Source organism: Eulemur rufifrons, chromosome 24 (genome assembly GCF_041146395.1).
Source record: "Eulemur rufifrons isolate Redbay chromosome 24, OSU_ERuf_1, whole genome shotgun sequence".
Classification (NCBI taxonomy): Eukaryota; Metazoa; Chordata; class Mammalia; order Primates; family Lemuridae; genus Eulemur; species Eulemur rufifrons.
This window is the reverse complement of record NC_091006.1, coordinates 20,300,349-20,323,648: the sequence shown is the minus strand read 5'-3', so window position 1 is coordinate 20,323,648 and position 23,300 is coordinate 20,300,349. Positions and strand designations below refer to the sequence as shown.

The following is a 23,300-nucleotide window of genomic DNA, read 5'->3' as shown; positions in this document are numbered from 1 at the left end:
AAACAATACACGTTTAACAATTGAAGAATGGCCAAATAGATTATAGTGTATCCATTTGAAAGAAAATTATGGAGCCATTAAACTAATAATCATGAAGACTACACAGCAACATGGAAAGGTATTTACAATTAAATGTGAATTTATTTTAAAAAAGCAGAACATAAAAGTATACAAACACTATAGTTACAAGTAAGAAAAAGTAAATAATAAAAAAAATCCATGTGTTTGCATCATGGGATTACAAGCACAATTTTTCATAACTTTCTTTTACCAATATGACATTTTAAAAACAAAAGGTATAAAATAAAAATAATGAAGGACTTGAATCCTCAGTGGCTCTTAGCTTGACTGGACTTCGGAATTTAAAAATACTTATACCTGAGTTCTACTTTGTGACGCTATAGAGATGGGACCGGGCACCTTTATACAGAAAAGGACATATACATACACACACGCCATACACAGCCAAACACACAGGCAATTCTGATGCATATTGGCGGGCAGATCCTCAGCACAGAGTTCTACAGATCTATAGAGGAGAAGGGAGATACTACAGTGACGCACTCAGCACCGCCTATGAGGCACCGTGGGTGATGGAGACCAGGCTGTTCTTAGCGTGCGCCTGCACTGCCGCAGTCTCCAGCGTTAGCGTCTGTGGCGTGCGGGCAATCGGAGGCATCGCCCTCCGAGCAGGATTGCTCCACAAGGCGGAAGGCCTCCAGGAACTCGTTGATGTCGATGTGGCCATCCTTGTTGAAATCAATGCTCCGAGCGAGGTCACAGATGCAGTCATCCGTGATGTCGATATTCATGTGCGAGCTGAACAGCTTCCAGGTCTGTCTGAACTCATCCAGCGAGATGAACCCTTATCAGAGGGAGGAAGTCACGTCAGTGAATCAGTCTAGTTTTCAACGTTTATTTCCGCTGACATCCTTACAAGGACACCTGCTCCTCGCTGTTTAGCAGACAAAGCCACTCAAGGCCTAGTATCCAGTTTAAACTCCCAAGCGGATCACATGAAACCACTGGATCACCAGTGGCTCTCAACTGGGAGAAGCTTTGCTCCTCTTCCTCCAGGGCACATTTGGCAATGTCTGGAGACATTTTTGATCATCATGACTGATGTGGGGGTGAGGTGCTACTAACATTTAGCAGACAAAGGTCAAGGATGCTTCTAAATATGGATAAGATGAACCCCAAAACAAAGAATTATGTCAATTGTACCACCGCTGCGAAACCCAGCATTCAATCATCCCAAACATACACTAAATTATTCTGCTTACAAAAAGCCATGCATATTTGCATCCATACATGTATGGTCAATCTATTTTTAACAAGGGTTTCAATATCATTTGATGGGAAAAGAATTGTTTTTCTGGGGCAACTAGATATTCACATTCGAAAGTATGAAGTTAGACCCTTACCTCACACTATATTAAAAAAATTAACTCAATACGGATCAAAGACCTAAATGTAAGAGCTAAAACTATAAAATTCTTAGAAGAAAACATAAATGTAAATCTTTGTGACCTTGGATTATGCAACAGTTTCTTAGCTGCGACACCCAAAAGCACAAACAACAAAAGAAAAAGGTAAACTGAAATTTTTAAACGTTCAAAACTTTTGTGCATCAAAGGATACTACTAAGAAAGTGAAAAGACAATCTACAAAATCAGAAGAAATATTTGCAAAGCATGTATCTGAAAACATCCTAGTATCCAGGATATGTGAATAACTCTTATGACTCAAATAAAAAGGCAAATAAACCAATTTTTAAATGGATAAAAGATTAGAATAGACATTTATCCAAAGAAGATATACAAATGGCCAATAAGTATACAAAAAGATGTTCAATATAACTGGTTAAGAAAATGCAAATCAAAACCATAATTTGATACTTCATACCCAGTAAGATGGCTATTATAAAAACTAAAAAAAGAAAAAAAGAAAAAGGAAAATAACCCTGTTGGTGAGGATGTAGAGAAATGGAAACCCTCATACATTGTTGGTGGGAATGTAAAATGGTATGGCCACTGTGGAAAAGAGTTTGGCGATTCCTCAAAAAGTTAAACATAGAATTACCATAAGACCCAGCAACTGCACTCCTAGGGATATACCCAAGAGAACTGAAAATATATGTTCACACAAAAAGATGCACATGAATGTTCATAAAAACATCACGCATAATAGCCCAAAAGTGGCTACAATCCAAATGTCTATTAACTGATGACTGGATAAACAAAAGTGGTATATCCATACAATGGAGTATTATTCAGCCATAAAAAGGAATGAATAACTGATACAGCTTCAACATGGATGAATCTTGAAAACATTATGCTAAATGAAAGCACACAGACACCAAAGGCCATCTGTTGTGTGATCCCACTTATATGAAATGTCCAGAATAAGCAAATCCGTAGAGACAGAATGTAGACTAATGGCTGCCAGGGCTGGTGGAAGAGGGATAGGGAACGGGAGTGGCTGCTAATGAGCATGGGGTTTCTTTCTGGGGTAATGAAAATGTTCTAAAATTAGACTGTGGTGATGGTTACACAACCTTATGAATATACTAAAAACCACTGAATTGTACACTTTAAATAGGTGAATTATATGGTATGGGAATTATACCTCAAAAAAAAAAAGGGTAATATTGAAAAAGCCTCTGGACCATTAGGGGAACAGGGTGAAGGTGTACAGGAACTCCCTGTACATTTTTTGTATAATAACTTCCTGTGAATCTATAATTATTTCAAAATTTAAAGTTTTTAAAAAAAAGACTTTTTTTTTATTGATTACAAAGTCCTTTCTGTTCTAGGCACTCTTTATTAATTTGTGGCTGTCTTTGATAGAACTGTAAGGGATATCACATCTTCTAATAATTATTCCTCCTATAAGAAGTTCTCATTCAGTTTGTCTTCATTCTCGTCTGCTCTGCCCCTTCCCATGTGGCATGCTTGTGCTGCTCCAGGACTTTACTAGTGTCTGCCATTTATAAGCACTGAGTCTACCTACTTTGCTCCCAAACTGCCTGAGTGGAGATAAATCCGAATGAATTAGGACGAAGACGAAAGGGTTTGAGGTAAAATACTTGCTATGCATCTGAAATGATAGCACAATGAATGCCTTTACCTGAATGATCACTGTCTATGATCCTAAAAATGGTCTCCAGGTTGGATCGGTTTCGATATAGTTTTTCCAGCAAACTTGACTGTATGTTCTGCAAGAAAAAACTCATTTTCTTTCGATGTCTTCTGTTTAGGATTGTTCTAATATATAATTAACACACAACCAACGCTGACAACCACTCTTGAAGTAACCTGAAGGTATTTAACCATCTCTCCACCCTGGCCACCTCCTGTAGCCTACCAAACAATCTAGTGGTTGAAGAAGTTCCCACCCCACGATGAAAATGTTCTAAAACTGACTGTGGTGATGGTTGCACTAATCTGCAAATATATTAAAAATCATTGAATTATACACTTTAAATGGATGAACTGCACAGTATGTGAATTAACAGTGTGGATAACATCCACCTATTGGGGTGGTTTTGAGGACTAACCAAGGCAACGTGTGTATATCACTTAACACAAAGTCTGACACACAGAAACTCAACAGGTAGTTGTTCCTGTTTCTCCCCCATCCTGCCTTGTGGGTTCTCCGTGGTTGGTTGTCTCTGACTCTAAGTTCTCTGTAAGGGGCTTCATAGTTCGCCACGAGCTCATGTCCACCATCATGGCATCATTACCTCGCGGCTCAGCTGTGCTTTGGCCAAGTCCTCCAACCAGGACTTGTACTCCAGCGTGTTATCTGCGGAGCTGTTCACCAGCTGCGGCCTCAGCATCCGCCAGGGCAGTCCCAGGTGTAGCACAGACTCCACGGCGGCCGCCCACTCACTCAGCGTGATTAAACCTGCAGGAAAGAGCCAACTTGTTGACTTGTCACCTGGAAGTCCAGTTTCCTGCCCGATGGTGTGTATCCTGACATTCTTATTACCATCTGTGAGTTAGAGAAATAGTAGTAGTAGGCACTGTCACTATTTCTTGTGGCCATGGCAGAGTTGGCTGGAAATTAGACTTCCAGATAAAATACAGGATGCCCAGTTAAACTGAATTTCAGGCAAACAACAAAGTCGAAATATGTGCCAAATACTGCATAAAAATTATTTGTTGCCTGTCTGTCTGTCTGTAAGTCAAACCTAATTAGGTATCCTGAGTTTTTTACTTATTAAATCTGGCAACACTACTGGAAGCTACACAAGCCTTGTGTAAATAATATCAGAAAACATTATACATATCCAGCATTTTTTTTAATTAAACCTCCTAAATTCCTTAGAATATATTATTCACTCAAACTCTTGGAAGGCTACAATATGTGTGTATGAAAAGATATTGCTAAGAATTTATAAATGTTACTGTTATTTTTAAATAGGGCTATACTTAGTAAATATCCATGAAACATTTCATTGAATTGGGCAAAGACAAAATTTTTAACTTAGATAAAAATTTTTTAGATAAAAAATTTTTTAAGGCCGGGCGTGGTGGCTCACGCCTGTAATCCTAGCACTCTGGGAGGCCGAGGCGGGTGGATCGCTCGAGGTCAGGAGTTCAAGACCAGCCTGAGCAAGAGCGAGACCCCGTCTCTACTAAAAATAGAAAGAAATTATATGGACAACTAAAATATATATATACAAAAAATTAGCCGGGCATGGTGGTGCATGCCTGTAGTCCCAGCTACTCGGGAGGCTGAGACAGGAGGATCGCTTAAGCCCAGGAGTTTGAGGTTGCTGTGAGCTAAGCTGACGCCACGGCACTCACTCTAGCCCGGGCAACAAAGTGAGACTCTGTCTCAAAAAAAAAAAAAAAAAAAAATTTTTGTCACCTGTCATGGAACAGGTGAACACACACTCAGCAACAAGAAGTCAAATCATAGATCTTTTTGCTACACTCTTGTAACTCCCCCCACTCATTGTTTTTTGCTTAGTTCTGGCCTTGTCACCCTTCCCCTGACTCCATTTCTTTTTCACCAACTCCATCTATATTTGACCAAGTTCATATTCTGTTAAAAGCTTAGAAGTTTAAAATTTAGGAAAAATAAATGGACATTAAGTTGACTAAAATGGAGGAAGCAGTCGAATGACTACTTTTAGTCATTCATTCATTCACTAAATATTTATTTGCTAGAGAGAGAGAGATTTTCTGGCCAGCTCCCTTTCTCTACAAATCTTTTAATGAATCAAGTAAAAGATTCTTACCAGTTTTACCTGCATCGTACTTCTTAAATTCACCAAGAAGGTCTGAGGAATGGGCAAATAACTTTTCCCGTAGAGCTCTCAGAGCTGATTCCTCTACTCTGCTAATCCTGGGACGGGAGACGAAAGGAACATTTTAAAAGTCAGTATAGAAGAAAAGTCATGGGTTTTACTACATTTCTCCTCTCTCCTTCTTAATGCTGAGAGCTCAGTTTTTGAGGGAAGAGCTCCAGCTTTTTCCTGTTATGCACAAATAGGATCAGTTCATTGTGAGGCCATACATATAAATTCTTTATAACACTTAGTATGTCGTAAGCTCTCACCTAAGGGTAGAACTCAGAATCATCTCAACAGCCACCATTTAATATTATAGGCTTCTTTCCAGAAAGAAAGAGGCATTGTTAACCAATGCGTGCACTGAAATCCATCTGCCAGATTTCCAGATAGTGAAAGAACCTCTGGCTCTGTTTTACAGGGGTGATACAAACCCTTTAAGGATGAGAGAAAATAGAAGAGTAACCCTAGAAAGATTTTGTGGCCTGGGATATGGACTTTACCCAAGATACACCCGTTGAAAATAATGTCTGCAGAAAACAAATTTGTTGCTCCCCTTAATGATGGGTAGGTGGATATATGAAAAATATATGGAGGAGAAGAGGCCCCCGCTATAATGTCTATTCTAGCCCTTAATGCTGACAGAGCTATATTCTGAATTCTCACTTAGAATTTGGATACATGTAATGACACTTGACACTTCAAAGGTTCTACAAACACTATATTTTTTTCTGAAAACTACTCATTGAAAAGTCTTGCCTTTGCCTCATGGTTAGCGTGTAGGTCGCCTTGTTAGCTTGATACTGCACGATATGTGGGGTCAGGGCTGGCCCCAGTTTGACATAGGCCCCTCTGTTACTGCCGACTTCATAGTAGTTGGAGGCAGAAAAGATGGTTAATACCTAAACCAAAACAGAAGGGAGACAGGCATTTACATTCACCGAAGAAGCCTTCATCCTCAGTCCAACACGGCCCAACTTCAGGGGCTGCTGTTACTCTGTACGCATCTTCCTTCTTTCCTTCCTTCCATCCATCCATCAATGCTAATAGGGCAGGAGTTGTGACTCAAATCATAGAAACTTGAACTCTGACAGGACATCCACAACATGTTTTCTTCACAATTTCATCCCAAGTGAAAATAGCAGGGGTTGGCCGGGAGTGGTGGCTCACGCCTGTAATCCTAGCACTCTGGCAGGCCGAGGCGGGTGGATTGTTTGAGCTCAAGAGTTCGAGACCAGCCTGAGCAAGAGCGAGACCTCGTCTCTACTAAAAACAGAAAGAAATTATATGGACAGCTAAAAATGTATATAGAAAAATTAGCCGGGCATGGTGGTGCATGCCTGTAGTCCCAGCTACTCAGGAGGCTGAGGCAGGAGGATCGCTTGAGTCCAGGAGTTTGAAGTTGCTGTGAGCTAGGCTGACGCCAGGGCACTCTAGCCCGGGCAACTGAGCGAGACTCTGTCTAAAAAAAAAAAAAAAAAATAGCAGGGGCCATAGAAAACATCCCATTTGGTTCAGTTTAGAGGCAGGCTGGCTCTGCTAGACTGGGATGGCCATTACAACAGCAGGCAAATCTATTCTGGAAGCTGATGCTGTGCCTTAAAGCAGACTTTCCCACGCACAGTGGTGCCTCGTGAAGAAATTTCCCTTGTCAAGACTTAGGAAGCGCTAGACACTGTATCTCCTCCTGGAAATTTACAATGAACACAGGATATTAAAGGTTCTCAGAAGTCCTGCAATAACGAAACTTGTACAGTATAACCATTTAACCAAACGTTTCTTACATTAGTTGATCTCAAACCTTTTTTTGCATGCAAACCTGTTCTTCTCCTGTGGAGTTAGTATTCCTGGGAATACAGAACCCCATCCCAGGGGCATTAAGCTAGGCAATAAATTTGGAGATGCCCCAAGATTAGTCAGAACATTAATCATGCTCCTGAATCTCCGCTTGGTAACAGTGCAGAAATCTGATTACCCTGTAGGGTTGTCTGAGACAAGTGACAACAAGCCATGTGACTTAAAGAATAGAGGTCTGTCTGGGAAAACACTGGCCTCCTATGCCCATCCATAAAATGCGACTATATCTGCCCTTATTCTCAGGGTACTGGTGAGCAATGGTTCTTAATCAAATTTTGAGTTTTAAAGAGGCTATGAAAGTCAAGGATAGATGACTGTAAAGCACCTAGTTGCTTTGAGCAAGTGGCAACAAATATAAGCACAGTTGGTTGCCAGAAACAGAGAGCCTTTGCTTATCCCTTTGGACCACTCTGGGGACACACAGACCTGTGCGGCTGCAGAAGGCCCACCCACCTTGCGGCTGTGGCAGAATTCATAGCCTTCAGGCTTGCATTCGTGTGAACGGATCAGGAACTGCAGGTTGTATTTCTGTAGCAACTGCTCTGTCACATCAGGCCCAAAATAACAGCCTCCTCCTCGAACAGTGTTGGCCTTGCAGCCCTCCTGCGCCATGGGGTCACTCCACAGGATGTCCACGACCTGAAAAGACGGAGATGGTTTCTTTCCTAAAAACTAGACAGATACTCATTCACAGTCATTCAGATGAGAAGAGGGAGGAAAAGAGGAAGAGGAGGAGGAGGGGCAGGAGGAATGTATTTGAATAAAAATACATGAGTAAATTTCCATGCAGTCAGTATTTGACATACATTTATATTTTGAACCCCTAAGCTTTCAGAATTTTTTATTACTCATACAATGAGTGTGTGCATGTATATATCAGTTGATCAGTATATACCCAGTTTCTTGAAAATAAATCTTATGTGAAAGCTCAGTCTATCAACAGATAAAGTTGCTCTGATAGATGCTTTTTTTTTTTTCTTGCACAGAAACAATGGTATATTTGGCATATTTTGAAGCCAGAATACAGGGCGCACCCTAGGTACAATCTGTATATTATTAATACTTATTCACAGTCAACAGGAATATTAATGTTTTGTCAAAATGCATAACTCACATTTGAATATGCAGTCTATCCTTGAATAATTCAATTCATAGTACTCATTTGAAAAGTTAGCCATTTTCCTATTTTGCTTTGTTTGTGCATACTTTTAGAGCATTTTAGTCCATGATGTGGGCAGTCAGCGCCAGTGCTCCAGGCTCCTGGACATTTGCCCCGAAGAGAAGGCACAAGTCCTGGGACTGGCAAGAGAGTCTCTCATGCAGCATCCACAAGACCCTAGATATGGTCCTGGGAAATGACAATCAGACATTTTATTGCTTAAAGTAATTCAAAAAGTTTTAAAAGAATTTGCAGAAGAGCTGAGCAATTTTTTTAGCAGTTCAGATTCTACCCTATTGTTGATACTCGGGAAAACACTGCCAATCTAACACAACTCAGATGAAATAGAGTGTATTTTGGTTGTTGACACCTAATACTGTCTAAGGGTACTTTTAAGAAAAAAACTGCATTTGACTTATAAATATCAGCACATTATTATCGAGTCACATTTTGCAAAAGGAAGAGACTTCGTTTTAAAATTTCAGTTCTAAGTTGGTGTTGAAACCCAGATCAGTAACTCTGGGAGAACGTAACCTAAACACTCCCTCTCTCTCACTCGCTGAGGCTTTTAGCCTACTAATTTTAGCTCTTAAGTAATTCTGAATTCTTTACCGAGTGAACCATATGAAATCGCCATTTTCGTGGGTCAAAAATTGTTGAATACCAGCAGGTGCACGTAGTTCTGTTAACGCTATTGCACAAGCTCACATCATCCTCTCCTGCCTGGACGTTTATAGCAGTCTTTCCAGGGACCTCCCTGCCAGTCCCACCCAGTGAAGTGAGCCCTCCAATCGGCTGCCGAGCCATCTATGTTGGCAAGCACTGTTAGTGCCTACCCAACACCCATCCTCCTCCTCCTCCAGTGCTAACAGAACTCTGCTTGTGTTGGGGGTGGCAGCGTGCCTACCTAAACACGTCTCACTTTTCCAGTCTCCCTTGCAGCGATGTGAAACTGCAATGTGTTCTTGCCCTAAGTCAGTCCGCACTGGGTCATGGTTTTCTTGTAACACAGTCCTTAGGTCTATCTGTAGAAAGTTCTCGTTCTTTGATTATGTGCTTACACAGAGTTCTCTTTATGAACTCAACCATTACCCTTGATATCCTCATGGAAGTCATCTCCCTCAGTGCTAGAACTGGCCAGGTGATGCAATTCTGGAGGAGTTGGGAAAGCCCTTCCTAGCTCCCTGATGACAGAGGACAGAAGCTGCTAACTAGACCCTTTTGCCTTGAGCTACAGCAGCCGCCTTGCTGACACGTAAAAAATAGCAGCAGCATCCAGCAAATCATTGCTTACCTTCTTCTCTCATTGATGCACTTGCTACATCTTCCCGTCCTTTATAAATTTCTAAAATATATGAGTCATTAGGCAAATACGGATGTCCTGGTGTGTTCTAACCCCAGAGAGAGAGAGAAAGAAAACCGAAAACATGCCCAGAGTATACGTGGAAGAAGGGATTTGATCTGTGGTGGGAATTCCTTGGTCCCTCCTGATGGCAGCCACACCCACCTGCCTCCACTCCTCCTGCGTGGGCTCCAGCAGCTCCGCAGTTGCTCCCGAGGCGACGAGCGGGGGCCTCTCCTCGGCGCCGGCCACCGGCAGGCCGGCCTGCTGGCGACAGCGCTCCAGCTCCAGGTCCACGGAGCGCCGCACCTGCCGGGAGAGCTCCGTGCGCCCCAGGGCGCCGCTGCCGGGGATGCTGGAGGACCGGCCGGCTCTGTGGGCCTTGTCCGAGCTGAGCCGCAGGGGCGAAGAGGGGAGAGAGCGGCTCTGGGGGAGAAACCACGGGACAGGTCTCTCCGCAGTGCTCGTCTGGGTGGCTTTTTCCTTCTCCTCCGCCTGTTTCTCGCTCTCCTTTCTCGTTTTGCACCTCATGGTGGAAACGATCTAAACATGTCCAGAAAGAGATACAGACGCTGGGGTGGAACTGTAGGGCCTTTCTGAGCACCCCTTTGGCGTGCAGGTCAGTCCTAAACACGGGGCCACAAACAAGGGCTAGATTGTCACTGTTGGCTCCTGGCCCCTGGGGGAGCTAAGTGAAGACCTTGGGAGCGAGCCTGAGAAACGGTAGCGATTTGGTGTTGCCATGACAGTCAAGCACAAGGTCCGTGGGCTTGTATTTTTTGTTTGTATTTCATTTTTCTAATAATTCATATTTATTATATTTCACAAAAGCATTGATCTGCAACACATTGGAAATGTATGAAACCTGGTCCTTCACCACGGATAATTTCAGACACACTATCCTAGGTCACAGTTTCCTCTAGGAGCCTACCGATGTTTAGACAAGGACGGACAGGACAAGTCTCCCAGAAAGGCAAGCCCTATGGACTTCCCTGTTGTCCCACGGATACTAGGACAAAGAGAATAAATGTGGCATGTGGCTGAGAAATAGGAATAGGAAAAACCTGACTCTTGCAGTGGGGAGGACCCATTATCTTACCTGTTGAGGAAGGACGGGGAGGGGAGGGAGCACCTCTTTTCAGCCTGGACCTAATCAGAAAAACACTCTTCTTGCCCAAAGGAACGAGTACAGTCCCTCTAGCCGACTCACAGTCACTGTGGCACTGGGCACAGGTAGGAGGAATTCTGATCACGGGACTGAGCCACAGTGTCAGGCCACAGAGCAGATTGTGGCAGTGAGCAAAAAGAGAGCACAACCATTCCCAGAGTGCTCTGGTGAAAACTGAGGGAGACAACTTCCATGAGGATGTCAACGGTCAAAGTCGCATCCATAAAGGGAACTCTGTGTAAGCACATCATCAAAGAACAAGATCTCTCTGCAAATAGATAGAAGGACCGGGATACAAGAAAACCATATCCCCGTGTGAGCCGGCTCAGGGCAAGAACAAAGAAGGACACCCGGAGAGGGTCAGCAGAACCGAATGACGAGTGAAGAGGAGTCCAGATTGAAGAGAATGGAACGCAGGTTCCTGTCTGACACTGCACAAGCACTAATCACTTTCCAGCAGTTCCAGTCTTGAGCATAGAGAGTAAAAGGCCATGAAATATGAACTAACACGTAACCACCTCCTGTCTCCGTGTTGCCAGTCCACCAGTCCAAACCCTTTAGACTCAGGTAACTATTTTAAGGACATTGTTACCTGCTCTAAGCAGCATCCCCAACTTTGATTCAGAAGGAGACTAATACTAGTGTTAATATGTATTAAACCCTTTCATATGGGTACTATTCTGGTCCCTTTACATAAATGAATTGATTAACCCTCATATCAGCCCTATGAGATAGCATCATCATTTACAGTACAGATAAGAAAACGGAGGCACAAAGATTCTAAGACCCTTTCAGGGCTAAATCCAAGTAGTCTGACTCAAACTCATACTTTTCTGTACTTCCCAGCCACGTGGTCCCTGGATTTTACATCTTGGTGTCTTTGTGCCTCCATTTTCTTATCTGGTCTATAATGATGATGCTATCTCATAGGGGTGGTATGAGGGCAGTAGTAGGCACTAAATACACATTTGTTGACTTTAGAATCATCTAGATCAGGAATGGCAAATCCACGGCCTTAGCTGCAGCTGCCTACTGGACTGTCCATGATAGAAATTCCTAATTGATTGCAGCATGGCTGCCCCAAGACCAGCTGTGGATTTTCGATCCTTCTCCACACTCTTTTTTTTTTGTTTTTTGAGACAGAGTCTCACTCTGTCACCCTGGCTAGAGTGCTGTGGCGTCAGCCTAGCTCACAGCAACCTCAAACTCCTGGGCTGAAGCGATCCTCCTGCCTCAGCCTCCCAACTGGCTGGGACTACAGGTATGCACCACCATGCCTGGCTAATTTTTTCTATATATTTTTTAGTTGTCCAGTTAATTTCTTTCTATTTTTTAGTAGAGATGGGGTCTCGCTCTTGCTCAGGCTGATCTTGAACTCCTGACCTCGAGTGATCCTCCCCCCTCGGCCTCCCAGAGTGCTAGGATTATAGGGGTGAGCCACCGCGCCCGGCCCTTCTCCACACTCTTAACAGCCATAGTCAGTCAACTGGAGTCAGCACACAAGATGACATTTAGTTTTTCTTGGCAATGAAACTGGGCATTATGGTAAAATTTGTATAGTATTTGTATTATTAGTCAGTACCTTGTGCCTATCTAGTTTGTCCAAAAGTTCCAGATCAGTCGTATCTGACACCCCACCATGAAGAATTAGAACTTTCTCATCTACCAGCGTGGCCAGGGGAAGCCAACGGAAAACATCTTGCAGGGTTCTTAGTATTTTCTTGCCATGTATCTGAAAAAAATGATATTAACATAATGAATGTCAAATAATTAACTTATCTGAACTAACAGAAATTTTTGCTTTTAAAGGCATGTACCTTATATTTATTCATCACTTCCTTGGTGAAGCCATATCTAGATTTAGAAACACAAATAGTTACTACAGTAAATTTAGTGACAATAGTTGGGGCATAACCACGTTTTTGTAAAAATGCATATTTTAAATATATGTACTTAAATACATAGAAAAGAGACTGAGAAGTAATTACCAAAATGTTTACAATTATAACATTATCTCTGGATAGAGAAATGATGGGTATTTAAATTTTCTTCCTTTTACTTGTATCTATTTCCTGCTTTTACTATCATGAACCCTTATTATTTATATGTTAAAAAGTATGGGCCGGGCTTGTGGCTCACGCCTGTAATCCTAGCACTCTGGGAGGCTGAGGCAAGAGGATTGCTTGAGGCCAGGAGTTTGAGACCAGCCTGAGCAAGAGTGAGACACCTGTCTCTACAAAAAAATGGAAAAAATTAGCCAGGCGTGGTGGCACATGCCTATAGTTCCAGCTACTTGGGAGGGTGAGGCAGGAGGATCGCTTGAGCCCAGGAGTTTGAGGTTGTGGTGAGCTACGATGACACCTCTGCACTCGGGCGACAGAGCAAGACCCTGTCTCAAAAAAAAAAGAGTATGGATATGTGAAAAAAATTTAATGCTCTTCTTAGAATAGTATGAAAATGTGAAAATTTAAAAAATCTTTTAAAATGTTACATATTGTGTATTCTACTTTTTAAAAACATTGGAAAACTACTTTTACCTTTCCAATAAAGGTATCTACCAAACAAAACTCTAGCAAAATAACTTTACTATCACAACAAGCAAACACCAAATACCCAAGCATGTTTTGGCTTATACCGTAAGTTCACCATATGGTCCTCATGGTTTCCTCGGTTAAGATGGAACTCTTTCGGGTAAACCAACATGAAGGCAAAAAGAACCATCAGGATCTCTATTGAATCCTTGCCTCGATCCACGAAGTCGCCGTTGAACACGTACACCCGCTCTGGCGACGGGAGGCCATTCTTCCCAACAAGGAGTCAAAGAGTCCGCAGAAGGAAGGGTAAAGAATATCAGGTTGAAGGCAACCGGCACAGACAATCATACCAGGGCTAACGCCAATTCTGTGCTTTCTGGGTCTCCTTCAAATGTGAAATGTCAGTAAAAGATGGAAATATCTTCTATTGGTCTTGTATTTCCTTTCCAGTGAGGCTGAGGCTATGAGACCTTGTTAGAATAAATGCTTTATACCAAGCCAGAGGGTTGCCATGAGGTGTGGAGTGAACGGCACTGAACTTGTGATCTGAAGGCCAGTGTTAAATTCTAGCCACACTGTCTTTAACTGGAAATAATAATAATAATAGCTCAGGATTAAAAAGATAATGCATGGGAAAATGCCTTGGGAAGTGTAGTATGTATATAAAGTAATATTCCATTAATAAAATATTTTAATATTCATCTACCTTGCTATATGTTCTACATTTTATAACTAAAAATAGATAAAAAATAGCTTTTGGCTACTTTGATAATAATGCATCTTCTTTATTTGAAGAGATGAAAATCCATTGCTAAATAATGACTCCTTCTATTTATTAACCTAATGCTTTATTTGTTAAACAGTTTACAAAAATATACCAGAAGATAATGCAGTGCTGACTACGTAGCAAATATTATTAAAGATATTATTTTAAAAATCCAAGGAATACTCAAGCATTTGTTTAATAGATACTGTATCTGAACTTCTGAATTAAGTCTCAGAGCAAGAAAAGAACTTAATTTGAACATTCATACCTTATAAAATATAAATATTAAGTCATCCAGCTGGCCATGTAAATCTCCTAACAAAGATAGAAAGAGAGTATCAGTTCTGATTGGTTGTTGCCAATAATTTTCACTATAAAAAGGAAAATACCCAGAAAAACCTGACAAAGGTTACTATGGTTACTAATTTTTCCATATGGAAGACAGGGGTAGTATTAATTTCTCCTTGTTGCAGAGATACTTAACATTGAAAGCAGAAAGCCCAATATTTTTTTCTGCATGATTATCATAAATAGTAAGCGACCTATATCTTCACTGCAGCGGAGCTGAGACAGAAGAACGCAGGGTTGCAAACCCGGCTGAGCCCTGGAGAGATTTTGCCCAAGTTAAAGTAGGAGCTTCTACTCACTTAGGAGCTCAGGAGATTTTTCAAAAGAAACTGCAAAAATCTCGACCTTAATATGAGATCTCCAATTTCCAAATGTTGAAATAGCAATTTTAAAAGTTTAAGAACACGGCAGGGCAGACAATACATATCTGTAGGTTGTATGTGGCCCTCGCAGGGCAGTTTACTATCCCCACTGTCCTGCAGTCTCCTTCACGAGGTTAGAGTGTGGGGGCCAGTCTGTAATGGATGCTACACGTCAACCGAGACATTGGAGACAGAGAAAATTGTCATTAACAGGACTTCTCTCCAGGAGAGGAAGGTATATGGATAGAAGGTATAATTTGCTAGTCACTGGGGCTTGCTTAAGTGCCAATAAATAAACTGTCTTCTAACAAGGAGGGTCTGGTTCCGTGCAGGGACTTTGGTTCTGAATAGAGAATGTGAGTTTGGGTGAATTGCTTGGGAAAACAGAGCAGAGCCGGGACCTCGGCTGCGTGGATCCCCTTCGCTGCAGCACGTCTCCTTTAAGCAGATGTGGAGAAAATACGTAAATGGCCAGTTTGAAGGAGTGAAAGGTGGCCTGTCCACATTGCCGTCACATCTCCCAGCAGCCTGCCTCTCCTCCTGTCCCTCCACAGGCAGAGTGTTCTTGTTTACGTGTAGCGTGGACAGGCGTTTCCGACCTGCTCTTACCACACACTGTGATCTCCTCGCTGTAGCACGTGGAGACCCGGTTGATGTTTGGCAGCTGGACCAGATGCTTCTTGGCTTCATACAAAAGGTTCAAGACATAGCGGGCATGGAGCTGCTACTAGGAGGAAGAGGAAGGAGAGAAAACAACACTGATCTGCGTGAGAGAAGCTAGCCCGCACCTTTCCTGCCTAGTGACCCCAATCACCCAAGACCCCCCAAAGGAAGCCTCGCGAACTGCTGCTGGGACTCTATGCACGAGTTCTGTCTTTTCCCCCATCTTCTGCCCTTGTTTCTGCTTTTCATTTGTCCCTCCTGCAAATACCGAGCTACTTGCCTCTTTCCTATCTGCTCTATAAAACCCTTCCTTGCCTTCAGCTTGAGAGGAACACATGATTGTCCCAGCAAAGTGTGACTAAGTGCACGCATGCTGATGGTACTGAGTGACCATGTCATCACTGCAGTACCCCATCCCAGCTCCTCCTGCAGGGTGTTATATTCATGGGAGAGAGGGGAAGGATTGGATTCTGACACAGCTAGAATCTGACCACTTCGCACCACCTCTGCCTCTGCCACCAGGGTTTTAAGCCGCCCGGACTGTTGCAGTAGCCTGCTGACTGGTCTCCGGGCTTCGGCCCTTGCCCCTGCATCTATTCTTAACGTAGCTACCAGATGACTATTTTAAAAATCAAGTCAGATTACATCATTCCAGTGCCTGATGTCCAATATTTCCTCATCTCTTTCACCTCTGCTACTGGTCCCCTGGCTCTCTCTGTTCCAGCCACAAGGACCTTCCTGAGGCATCTGAACAGTCCAGGCAAGTTCCTGCCCCAGGGTTTTTCCATTTGGTCCTCCTCTGCCTGGACTGCTCTTTCCCTGGACGTTCCCATGGTGCATCCCCCACCGCCTTCAACCTTTGCTCAGAAATCATTCTCAGACCCCTCTATAAAACTGCCATCTTGGGAGAATCACTTGAGCCCAGGAGTTTGAGGCTGCTGTGAGCTATGATGGCCTCACTGAACGCTAGCCCAGGCAACAGGGCAAGACCCTGTCTCAACAAACAAACAAAACCCAACGAAACAAACAATAATATACTATACAATTGACTTATTGTTATTTATTATTTGTCATCTGTCTACCCTCTAGGATGTCAGCCCCCTGAGGGCAGGGATCTGCGTCTGTCCTGTTCACTGCTATGTCCCTAGTGCCCAGAGCAGTGTGGGCACAAAGCAGTGCTCAATAATTATTGTGCAGTGAGCGAACAAAGAGCGATCACATGATCAGGAGGAGACGCTTTCAATCATAAGACCTGGCTGATGGACCACAAGGTCTTGGCTGAGCAAAGTGGGGAGTCTCCCCAGTGGACACATGACATGATTTGTAGCCCCAAATCTGGGGCCGCCTTTCTGCGCTGGGCTTGGCTTCCCTTTACACAGTACACAGAGTTGGCGGTGCCCCAGGTTCCCCAGGTGAGCTTACTTGTTTCAGCCTGAAAGCTTCCACCAGGGCAGTCGCGTGGTCGGGAAGGAGTGGGAAGGAGAGGTGCGGCCCCGCGTAACTGTCCGGGACCTCCACGGACTCGTAGTCACTGCATCTCTGCGTCTCAGGGTCCTGGGGGAATCTCTCTCCGGTGAACATGCGGTTGAGGAAGTCCCCTAGTCCGGACAGAAAAGGTGGGCTGGCTTGTGATCAGACACGCAGTCCGTGGGCGCCGCACAATAGTCTTTGCCTGGACTGCAGCCGACACGGGACTTGGCCGGTCCGGCATCCGCTCCAGCACAGGACAGGGGGGAGGAAAAGGGAAAGTGACAGCAGACCAGGATGCAGAGGATAAAAAGGTTATGTTTTTAGGTCGATAAAAACATTAGCTGGTATCTAGTCTACTTATATTTTCTTGATAAAAATTGCATTTGTCAGACTTAGAAATGTGAAGGCCTAGGTTTGTAAGCAGGAGGAAAGGGCAAAGCGGAGGTGGAAAGACAGCTTACAGGCACTTGTGCACCCAGAGACGCAGCAGGTGCGACAGACCTTGCAGGGCCCTTCAGCAACTTCCAGCGGCCGCCCTCTGCGTCCCTAGCCCGGCCAGCGGCAGGCCAGAAACGCTGCGGCATCGGCCACCCTCCCGTCCTTCCCTCCCGTCGGCTTTCAACCAGGGACTCCCAGAGCCAGCACGGAGGCTGCCATTCCCTCAGCCTGCAGGTGGGATAACTCCCAGCCTGGTGTTTTGCACCACTGAGCCCCTTCCCCACTCCCCCCCCACCCCTTGTGTTTCCTGCACTTTACAGTTAACTCCTTGCATGCCGACTCTTGCTCCAGGTGTGTTTTGGGGAGAACCCGGAATAAAATTCCACTCTGCCACTTATTTGTCAGCCCCTCCCTCATTCCCTAGCTGTCATAGGATTCCCGGTCTCACTCCCTGTTCACCCCCCACCTCACTCTGATGTCTGTGACCGTGTGGCAGGAGGACGTGCCGTGTGGCGGTTCATACTCACTTTCGTTGTGGCTGCTGGGCGTGAAGTGATCCATGAGGTAACTGAAGAAGTCGTGGAGCTGCAGAAGAACCCAAGGCCACTCGGCTTTAGCGACGAGGGAAAAGGGGACCCAGGAGTGGCCCAGTCCCCCCGCCGGGGCCGTGCTGCCCAGGGCTGGAGCGCAGAGCTGGAGGCGGCTCCGTCCCGCATCCCACCGTACCTTGACCTGGTCTTGCTGCCCCGCGTACTCTATAGACTGGAAGATGCTCCAGGTGCAGCGGCGCCTCATCTCCAGGCGGGCCATGTAGCGCCGGTACCACCTCTGGATCAGGGCTGCTGCCTTGAAGGCTGGACACCGACCGAGAAGCAGCCTGTGAGCCGGGCGGGGGACGGTGGGGGAGGTGGGGGGTGGAAGAGAAGGTGCCCAGAGCCCCCCCGCTGTCCGTGCGAGGACAAGCTGGTGGGGAGGAGCTGCCCATTGGTGCCACATGAAGTGTCTGCCAGCTGCCGCCACAGCGCTTCCCCGCCCCAAGCCCCACCCTCCTTGCCTGACAGTTCTAGTGTCACTGGGGGGTCACTGGAATTGCTATTTACTTATGAAAACATTCAGGTGTGCACCAGTGGAGAGGTTGGACTGCCAGGATCCGGAGAAGGAGACGTAAACGAGAGGTTGCAAGGATGTGGCATCCTTGATGGGTCGGGTACTGTGGGGATGGGTGGGGGCGGCCATTTTGATATGGTGACAATCGACTGGATGTCAGGAGACCTGGGTTCTAGGCCTAGACATGCTCTGGCAAGCTATGTGGTTTCAGACAAGTCCTCAATGTCCTCATCTGGAAAAAGGGCCAGACCAGAGGAAGACTGGAGAGAACAAACAATAAACAAACACTCAAAAATCAATACAGCGTACGATGTCAGGGGTGATAAGTATTTCCCAGGTCCTTTGCCTGTCATCCCCAGGTCCGTCACGTCCCTGCGGGCCCTAAGCATCCCCATGACAACACACCCGTGGCTGTGCTGACCATGCAGTCCCACAGCCAGCCTGTCGCTTCTCCTTTCTGCCAGGCGCGCGCTAGGTGACCGTGTAGAGCAGGTTGGGGGTGCGCAGTTTTAGTTTTGTTTTTTAACTAACCACTACACGATCACGGCAAGGTTTATTTCTGTATATGAAGTCTAAGTCAAGTACTGTTGCCAGAAAAGGGGACAGCTGCCCACATAAGTAACCAGATTCTTCTTAAGCTCCAGCACTTGGAAATGCTGCCGGCGATGAATGGACTATTTGTGGATAAAGCTGGATTAAAAAGGAGAGCCTGCGGGTCAGCTCAGGTCAACCTCATGAACAGCAGACAGATTGATTTAATATATTTAGCTTGCATTAGAGAGCTAGTAGAATCCTTGACACTTTCCTAAGAGGAAAAAGATGATGGAGAAGAGGGAAAAGAGACACTGGGAGGAATTTGAACAAAGCTAAATTCCATTTCCTCTGGGAAAAAACTTTCATACTGTAAATATTTCTCAAAGCACTCACTAATTAAGAAGTGATAAGGTTGGAGCCCTGCAGACTGAATTCTGGAAAACCACGTCCAGAATGGTGAATGAAATGCCCGGGGTAGGCGCTACAGATTCCGTAGGAACTCCTGGTAAACACACAGATTGCTGGACCTTGACCTGCAGCATCAGTCTGTACAGGTGGAACCAAGGAAAGAATCCGAAGGTTTAACGAGCTTCACACGTAATTCTCACTTGTGCTAAAATTTAAGGACCACTGAGGAAGATCACTGACATCAGTGTTGTTGTTTGTCAACAGCTTGCCCCAGGCATTCCAAGGCCAGTGCTGCCAAGGACTGGACATGCTTCTGTCCCCAGTCCTGCCTGGGGCAGGGGGAGCAGGCCACACCTCTCCTTCACCCTCTTTTCCTTCCTCTCAGTCATCTATCTGGGGCCTGGCTTGCCTTTTATTGCGATGGGCGCTGGGAGGTGCAGGATCACTTAAGATTCTTTATCCCATTGTCCCTTTTCAACAGCACGAAGTGAAATGAGTGGGCACCTCTTACTTGGGCCGTGTGTAAACTAAATTCCTAGGGTGCAAGTTACAAATACACCCGGCTGTACAAACTCACACTCAGAAAATCGTGAACCAAGGCAAGGTACCGTAGAATGCAGTAGAACAGATAAATTATTTAAGAAAAATATAACAGAGACTTTTAAAATAAGTTACCCTCTTATTTCCATGACCTTGGTCAGAAATATTTATCTCTCTGTGCTACACTGATTTGAGGAAAATCATGATGCCTCTAGGAAGAAGTACCTGTCTCTAATGGAAGTGCAAGCTTGACAAAACGTATGCAATAAAAACTTAATGAGTTACAACATCTTTTTAGGGAAAATAGAGGGCCTAATATTGACTTCCATCAGAAATGGCATGCTTAAGCAGAGGTAGGAATCCCCCAGACCCCAACACATAAAAAACCTTGCATAAAACAATCTGAAAAAAACTTTCTACAGCTAGCTGAAGTCAAAAGCATTGAAGGGACATCTCCAGGTGCCAGAAGTGAAGATAGAACCCGTAGCCAAAGCTGGTGGCAGGCACTGAAGTCAGGCAGCCCCCAGGGGGACCTGGATCAGACACTAATCTCAGTGGCTGGAGGATTAATCAACACGTGGGGATGAGAGTGAGCCTTCAGGCTGTCTGCATGGCACGGAGCTAGAACTGGGCTGTCCCTGAAAAGGCAGAAGCTTGGCAAGTTTCTGTACCCAGCAGGATCCAATAAATCTGTGCCTCCCAGCCCCAGTTGCAGCAGGGTGTGAGCTGACCTAGAACCCAGAGTCCTCTGTGAGACAGGAAGTCTCAGGCTGTGCCATATATAGGTTGAATTCATGTTATTCACAAGCTGAAGCTAATTCAAAAATGGGTCCGTGCAAATGATGAACTAGGAAAAAATATTTGCAATTTATATCACAAAAAGTTGATAGTCCTACTATATCAAGAACTTCTAAGGTGGGCACGGTGGCTCACACCTGTAATCCAAGCATTCTGGGAGGCCAAGGAGGGAGGATTGCTTGAGGTCAGGAGTTCGAGACCAGCCTGGGCAAGAACAAGACCCCATCTCTACTAAAAATAGAAAAAATTAGCCAGGAGTGGTGGCGCATGCCTGTAGTCCCAGCTACTCAGGAGGCTGAGGCAGGAGGATAGCTTGAGCCCAGAAGTTCAAGCTCACCGTGAACTATGATTACACCTATGTATAGCCACTGCACTCCAGCCTGGGGACATGGTGAAACCCTGTCTCTACAGAAAGAGAGAGAGAGAGAGAGAGAGAGAAGAAATATAGCTACTTGTAGGTATGTTCCTTTTGAAGCTTTGAGTTTGGAACCATGGCAGGCTAAAGATGATTGCAAATTCTTTGACACTTGTCTCATCAAGAGGTGGGGTCTATGTCTCCTCCCCTTGAATCTAGGTGGATTCTGGGACCGCTTTGACCAAGATAATATGGTGGAAATGATGCCATGCCAGTTTCCAGAATCTGACAGATCTGACCCGAGCCATCTGGCCTTTGACCATATGCTGCATGATACTGACCCTCTGTGCCTGACACAAAAACCTTCCCCTCTGCACTTCTCAAAGGGTTAGCAGCCACCCTGGCCTTCGCCATGTTCTCCGTCGCTCCTCATCCCAGGCTATAATTTGGCTTTTATCCCCAGCTTGGAATTGGTTCTATTAATGTACCAGTGACACTCTCATCACTAAATCTAAAGGGTATATTTGTCATTTATTGAATATCTCATATGCATTGAGGTTGACCATGCTCTTGAGGAGAAATGTAACTTGCAACGTGGGGTTTAGGTATTGAAGGTGGGAAACACATACCTTTTTCTGCGTTCTGAAAAGCAAAATGATGCTGGGTAGAGGTGCCGCTTCCCATAGTTGAAGTGCGGTGCTCCTGCGGGAAGCAGATAGCAGATCCAAGCGACAGTGAGCTGTTTGTGGACAAAAGGAAGAGGGAATCTGTGTAAGGAGATGCTGGCAGAGCATTAGTTCAAGCGGACCAAACAGTCCATGAATCACGTGACAGCGTCTTCCCCACCTGTCCTGTCTCAGTGGACAAGGTGTTCCCCTCCTGATGGTTCCATTTGTCATTCTGTCTCTCTCCTGTTTTCAACCTTCTACTGGCTTTACCTTTCAGTCTAGAAACATACTGAAGTCTCTTCTCTTACGTTCTCAAAGCCATTCCTCCTCCTCCTCCTCCTCCTCTTCTGACTTCAGTAGTGGTATCCCGCCAGCTGTCACCCAACCTCTCTTCTCTTCTCATCCGGATTTCTCTCAAGAGCAGACTACAAATTTTCTCCTTACTTCCTCTAAAATTCACCTCTTCATCCTCACTATTGATCAAAACCTTTCAAACCACTACCTCCAATACTTCATCTTTGCAATCCTCACTTGCTGGAATAGCGAGGCCACCTGTCTCCGCAGGCCATGCCTTGATTCAGCTCTACTCCTTCGGGTCCTGTGATGCTGGACTCCCTCGTATTTGCTCTCACCTCTCTATTCTCTCTTTCTTGAGCTCATTTTCCTCTGTCTGTCCCTTAAATGTTCATTTTTATTTGTATTCTAGTCTCAAATGTCTATTCATCTAACTCTGTATATACTCCCTGGATGGTTTAATTAACTCTCACATTTTCAACTATCACTCATATCTATACCTTCATCCCAGATGATCCCGAAACTTCAGCCCCATATATCCCGCGTCGTGCTAAACCCTTTCACTGAGGTGTCTCGGACTCCCTGTATCCCAAACAGAACCGTGTCTTCCCCAAAGCCTCATCTCTCTTCTCTCCTTTCTTCAAACTCTGCTCTTTAACTACCACGACCTTCATGTTTTTGCTCCCACCTGGAATGTTTTTCCTATCCAACTTCTCTTCACCTGGCTGACTTCACTCATTCACTTTAGGCATCGCCTTCCTTAAAGAAGCCTGTTAGACATGCCCTCCTCTGAGCTCCTGATATTCCGTTCTCAGCTCCGCCCCTGCAATAACACGTTGTGCCTCTCTACCATTAGATTGTGAGTTCCTTAAATTCACCATCTTATCCCCAGGATTTGGCACAGTGCCTGCCTGATGCATAGTAGGGATTCCATAAATATTAATTGAATAAACTTTATGCCTCATTTTTTTATTGACACATCATAATTGTACGTATTTATGGGGTACATGGGATATTTCAATATGGTTATACATTCTGTGATCAAACCATGGTAATCATCATATCCATCGCCTTAAACATTGATCATTTCTTTGTTGTGAGAGCATTCAAAATCCTCTCTTCTAGATATTTGAAATATACAATGCTTTATTGTTAGCTGTCGTCACCCCACTGTGCAATAGAGTACC

The 23,300-nt window shown here is 44.6% G+C and overlaps 1 protein-coding gene across 1 annotated transcript; it reads right to left on the bottom strand.

Annotated features, from left to right (window-relative positions):
• Positions 1–296: 296 nt before the first annotated feature.
• PPEF2 (protein phosphatase with EF-hand domain 2) lies at positions 297–21,897 on the bottom strand. Its single transcript, XM_069457878.1, has 16 exons — positions 21,781–21,897; positions 18,136–18,263; positions 17,937–17,994; positions 16,924–17,099; positions 15,448–15,562; positions 14,397–14,443; positions 13,464–13,630; positions 12,646–12,682; positions 12,411–12,560; positions 9,826–10,203; positions 7,613–7,798; positions 6,062–6,204; positions 5,252–5,358; positions 3,746–3,909; positions 3,130–3,217; positions 297–865 (listed from the first exon to the last, which is right to left on the bottom strand). Exons 1-16 carry the CDS (start codon positions 21,833–21,835, stop codon positions 612–614), a joined length of 2,253 nt encoding a protein of 750 aa, XP_069313979.1. The 5' UTR covers positions 21,836–21,897; the 3' UTR covers positions 297–611.
• Between the last annotated feature and the right edge of the window lie 1,403 nt (positions 21,898–23,300).

Coding starts and splice junctions, on each gene's coding strand:
- PPEF2 (XM_069457878.1), bottom strand. CDS start 21,835: ATGGGAAGCGGCACCTCTACCCAGCATCATTTTGCTTTTCAGAACGCA. Junction 13,631..14,396: donor TAATATTTATATTTTATAAG/GTATGAATGTTC, acceptor CTTGTTGGGAAG/AATGGCCTCCCGTCGCCAGA. Junction 866..3,129: donor CATAGACAGTGATCATTCAG/GTAAAGGCATTC, acceptor CCCTCTGATAAG/GGTTCATCTCGCTGGATGAG.